This window comes from Sinocyclocheilus rhinocerous, unplaced genomic scaffold, assembly GCF_001515625.1.
Source record: "Sinocyclocheilus rhinocerous isolate Xijiao unplaced genomic scaffold, SAMN03320098_v1.1 scaffold2921, whole genome shotgun sequence".
Classification (NCBI taxonomy): Eukaryota; Metazoa; Chordata; class Actinopteri; order Cypriniformes; family Cyprinidae; genus Sinocyclocheilus; species Sinocyclocheilus rhinocerous.
The window spans coordinates 29,196-35,001 of record NW_015655581.1 but is presented as its reverse complement, the minus strand read 5'-3'; the positions used below and the strand labels follow the sequence as shown (position 1 = coordinate 35,001).

Here is a 5,806-nt window from a genome sequence, read left to right as displayed (position 1 = left end):
ATCCAAACATAATCCAAACAGACGAAAACTAGATACACTGACTTGACATGAACAGGCTTGAACAGACTTGACGAGGCATGAACAGACTAGACTCACCAACAGCGGGTTACAAAATCAATACACGACGAGAGACAATGGCAACATGATGGCTACTTATATCAGACAAAGAGGGTCACATGACAAGAACAAACCAATGGGAAACAAGACACATGACTAAGACAACCAATCAGAACATGACACAAAGAACAGAGGAACCAATGGCATGAAGACAAGAGGGCAAGGGAAGCATGACACTAACAGCATGAAATAATTCCAAAATAAAAGACATGAATGAGAACATGACACAAAAACAATACCCAAACCCCACATTACAATGATTTATGTTTTTTTAATCATTATTATTATTTTTACTTATTTGAATCGAAAGTAGGAAGTATTAAGAATCTGAATCAATAAGCAGAATCGGAATCGGTATCATTACAATTCAAACGATGCCCAACCTTACACATACCACACATTATTTTTTACTGGCAATTTAAATGGTCAATTACATGACAATTTATGAGATTAATATCATGTTTTGCTCCAAAATTACGATATAACATCAGTCATGCTTGAGATAACTTGATTCTGTGTTCCGTGTTGCTTCTTATCACAGAATGAGACAGAAAAAATATTATTTTATAAAATTCTATACTGTCAATTAGCATTGCATTATAAATATGAATCATTCTCATGAAAATACCCGAAATGGTTTAAATACAGATAAACACAGATATATCATTACAATAGTGTGTTTATTGTCTTAATATTTCATCAGTCAAAACGTCTGCGTGTTATTCAGCTGTAGTGATATCTGATGCATTTGTCCATATAAGGGATTTCCTGGAAAGTTATAAGTTTAATACATCTATGTCTAAGTCTCACTTGTGAAACAGACATTACATGAGAGTGTTTAATGCTCCATGATGTTCGCATTGCCTCATTTTGGGCATAAATAGAAAAATAAAACTAAAGTACTTTGTAACGCAGTAACTTGAGTAGTTTTTCAGCAAAATACTTATTTACTCTTACTTGAGTTATATTATTTTTCAGTACTTTTAGTTGTACTCAAGTAAATTATTTCTTAAGTAGCAATACTTTTACTTAAGTACAATTTTTCAGTACTCTCTCCACCACTGATGTATGTATGTATGTACAGTATATTGGCAATGACATTTAAATCTCATGTTTGTAAATGTGTTTGATTAGGTCAGATTTGCTAATTTAAATATAACTGGTCTGTTTTGGTCTCTCACTAACACAGATTATGACCCGTGCAATAACTACAACATACTCGACAACCACCGGAGAAGCACACTCAATTTCGGGTTTTGGAATAGCTATGCAAATGAACTTGATGACACTCGTGTAGAATGGGATGGCTGGTATCGGCTCTTCATTGATGGATCAAGTGCTCAGATGCCTGAGTGGTGTATGTCTTACATGTCATGTGGAGGTTTTAGTGCTCTGTATCTTGGTGGCTCTCATCCTCAACTAGAAGATGGAGTTGTTACTCGTCAAATTTACGGCTCTGGCCATGATATGTGCAGTCGCTACAGATCTGAACCAATCCAAGTTAAATCTTGTCCTGGAAATTATTACGTCTACAAATTTACCAGACCAACTCTTTCAATCCCAGCTCTTGTGTATTGTGCAGGTATGTTCATTTATCTTTTTATTTGACATGTTTATCACAAGTTGTATTGGTTTGTATTCATATTATTATCTTGAATAGATTTAATATGCAGTATGTAATGCTCGCTTTCTACTTTTTAATAACAGTATTGTTAACCACTCCAAGTGTTGACCCCTGCTACAACTATACCAGTCTGGATGAGCCTTGGAGAGCCACTGGCAACTATAATAACAATTACTACTATGGCATGTGTGATTATAATGTGGAGTGGAATGGCTGGTACAGGCTGTTCTACAATGGTCAAAATGCCCAGATGACAGAATCATGTGTTAATTATGGCATGTGTGGCACTTTTAACCCACTGTTACTCACCGGCCCTCATCCACAGCTGGAAGATGGAGTTGTCACCCGTCGGGTCTGTTCCACAGTGAATGACTGCTGTACTTACACATCCCACCCTATAAGAGTCAAAGCCTGTCCTGGAAATTACTATGTTTATGAGTTTGTCAAACCATTTGTTTGTGGAGCTTATTGTGTAGGTTAGTATATACTTTTCTGGGTTATGATTAAACATGTTTGATACTGATATACTATATATATATTTCTTCTACCAGAAGCCTCAAGCCAGTCCATCCAATTAGTTTCTACAACAGTGAGAATTCCACCGATAGTGTCCATTACTTCACCAATCACAACCACTGGTAAAGTATTGTCTTGTTTTCTCTTAAAGCCTCAAGAATATTTTTTACTCATTTATTTTCATTACACATTCTCTTAAAATGTTTCAGTCTTTCTGTCCCATTACAAAAGCGTGTAGCAAAAATCATAGTTAAAGTAGTAAAAATCAGTATGCAAGACAAATGAAAAGAAAAGGACAACAGGTGCCTAAACACTCATTCTTTATTTGACTGATTTTGTTGCTTCTCTAACTCTATTTATTTAATGGACAGTGTAACAGATGAATCAAATTGATCATAATGAAGAACTCAACTGAAGTGCATTTTTATTAATAGTAAAAACTATACCATCACTGTTTCTCAGACCTCTGTAGACTCCTTTTATAACCTCAAACTGATCCCAGACCCCACCAATCAGAGGCAGGAAATTACTTAAAATGACAGGAAATACACGTGTGCACACAGATAAAAGATAAGAGTCAGAGTGAAAATTGATAGGATTTATTTATTTATACAATTTGACAGTGTATAATGTAAGATTGTGATCAAGATCAAGATATGATGGGGAAGTCGTGGCCTAATGGTTAGAGAGTTGGACTTGTAACCCAAAGGTTGCGGGTTCGAGTCTCGTACCGGCAGGGATTGTAGGTGGGGGGAGTGAATGTACAGCGCTCTCTTCCACCTTCAATACCATGACTGAGGTGCCCTTGAGCAAGGCACCGAACCCCCAACTGCTCCCCGGGCGCCGCAGCAAAAATGGCTGCCCACTGATTAAACATTACCTAATAATTAACATTTCATGTAAATTAAAATGCTTACAAATATCAATAAACTGCTCCGGGTGTGTGTTCACGGTGTGTGTGTGTTCACTGCTGAGTGTGTGCACTTTGGATGGGTTAAATGCAGAGCACTAATTCCAAGTATGGGTCACCATGCTTGGCCACATATCACGTCACTTTTTTAAAAAGATAATTTGGCACAAAGAAGAAACAATTTAGACCACCAAACACAAACCAATAATTTGTAAGATTAAGATTATAAAAGTACAAAAGTCAAGCTATTCAGTTGCAAAAGGACTCATGTTAGCCATTTGTTTCAGCAAAATAAAAGTAGATGTTCGAACTCAAGACAAACTGTTTTCAACATTGAATACATTTAAACACAAGCGTAACAGAGTGTAACAATTAAGTGAAGACTGTTCTGAAGATTTCATAGCACTACTTATTCTGTACAAAAAACAGTATAGCATTCATTCAGTCCGAAACGTTTACTTTTCTAATATTTCTTAACAACAGCTCCCCCTGTTGACCCCTGCTACAACTACAATGTCCTGGAAGATCTATGGAGAGCCACCAACAGTCAACATTCCTCTCAAATAATGTGTGACTCTTGGGTCAGCTGGAACGGCTGGTACCGTCTCTTCACTCAGGGTCAGAGTGTTCAGATGCCAGACACATGTGTTGATAAGTTGAGTTTTGGCACTCATGCTCCACTGTGGCTGAACGGAGGACATCCAACAGTTGAGGATGGAATGGTCACTCGAGATGTCTGCGGTCACTGGAGCAATAACTGCTGCTATTTCCAATCCAATCCCATTAAAGTCAAAGCCTGTCCAGGAGGGTATTATGTCTATGAGTTTTTTGCAAAAATGTCAACAATTCTGTGTTTTTCTGTCAATATGGGGTGCTGTGTGTACATTAATGAGGGAAAAAAATTAACTTAAATGATTTTAGCAAATGGCTGCAATATAACAAAGAGTGAAAAATTTAAGGGGGTCTGAATACTTTCCGTACCCACTGTATGTAACCTGAAGTATTTATACTTTCACTAATTTGGTCCGCTACTCCACACATACCCTGTTAATTAAGAATGGATGTGCTTACAATCTGATGAACTAGAACTGATGCAGACTAATAAATGTTGCTGATGAAGACTGAAATAGTTGTGGTTTGGAGCAAGGGTTAGGTGGGTAATGTGAAAATAATGGGAGTGTGCTACATTTTCCATTTTCCACCAAAGATTTACACTGGAAAATTGTGGAGTGCTTTTGAGCTCAGGAAGGCACAGACACCCAAAGCCCTGCACCAAATTTTCAAATACAGCTCTGGAAAAAATTAAGAGACCACTGCAAAATTATCAGTTTCTCTTGTTTTATTTTACTATTTGTATGTTTGAGTGAAATGAACATTTTCGTTTTATTCTATAAATTACTGACAAAATTTCTTCCAAATCTCAAATAAACATATTGCTGTTTAGAGTAGGGACGATAAGATTCACAGATTTGCATCGGTGCATCTGCATAAAAGTTAACGATGCGCTGCATTGATTTAAAAAGTGTGCATCAGATACAAGTTGGCATTTGTATCGCGATGCATCGTTTCTAACATATTTGCATGGGTAAAAAACGATATATTTATATATAGTTATTAGTAGATGCGCTATACTTTTATTATTTAGAAAGTGACCAGTAATTTGTGACCAATATCAGATAGGGCCTTTTGATACAAGTTTGCATTTGTATCGCAATACATTTTTGCATAGGTAAAAAACTATTTATTTGTTAGTAGATGTGCTATACTTTTATTATTTATAAAGTGACAAATAATTTGTGACAAGTATTTTATACGTAGATTGATTTCTCCTCTCTAAACTGTTTCTCAAGCGCGTTCTCTCATCACCACTGCTGCTACGTGAATATGACGAATCAACACTATGGAGACCGAGGCGTGTCCTGACAGTCACATAGAATATAGATTAACATGGCAGAAGTAGAGCTGCATCTTCCACCAAATAACTACAATGAACCAAAGAAATTAAAGCGAACTATATGATATTGAATTTCATAGCATCATATTTTTTTCATTGCATCGTATTGCATTGAATCGAATCGAAATCGGATCACACTGCATCGTAATAGGGGTGAATCAAATTGCATCGCATCGGTAGCTGCTTCATATGTATTTTTTATGTATGTTGGCTATGCATCGAGATGTGTATTGCACTGGCCTCAGTTATGGAGATGCAAACATAGTTTAAAGAATTTATTTGCAGACAATGACAACTAGTCAAAATCAAAAAGATGCAGTGTTTTCAGGCCTCAAATACTGCAAACAAAACAAGTTCATATTATTTTTTAATCAACACATCACTAATGTTTTAACTTAGGAAGTGTTCAGCGTTTACCTTATATATTTGGTGGAATAGCCCTGATTTTCAATCACAGCTTTCATGCATCTTGGCATTGATAACTTGTGACCATCCATCTTTCTCTTGATCACACTCCAGAGGTTTTCAATGGGGTTCAGGTCTGGAGATTGGGCTGGCCATAACAGGGTCTTGATCTGGTGGTCCTCCATCCACACTTTGATTGACCTGGCTGTGTGGCATGGAGCATTGTCCTGCTGGAAAAACCAATCCTCAGAGTTGGGGAACATTGTCAGAGCAGAAGAAA

At 36.8% G+C, this 5,806-nt stretch overlaps 1 protein-coding gene across 1 annotated transcript in view; it reads left to right on the top strand.

Moving 5' to 3' along the window:
* LOC107718680 (uncharacterized) overlaps positions 1 to 5,806 on the top strand; it is a 59,284-nt gene that overhangs the window by 30,935 nt on the left and 22,543 nt on the right. Inside the window, 4 exon segments of the mRNA XM_016525870.1 lie at positions 1,252 to 1,699; positions 1,825 to 2,217; positions 2,287 to 2,379; positions 3,651 to 3,997. Of these exon segments, the coding sequence (XP_016381356.1) occupies positions 1,252 to 1,699; positions 1,825 to 2,217; positions 2,287 to 2,379; positions 3,651 to 3,997 (1,281 nt within the window).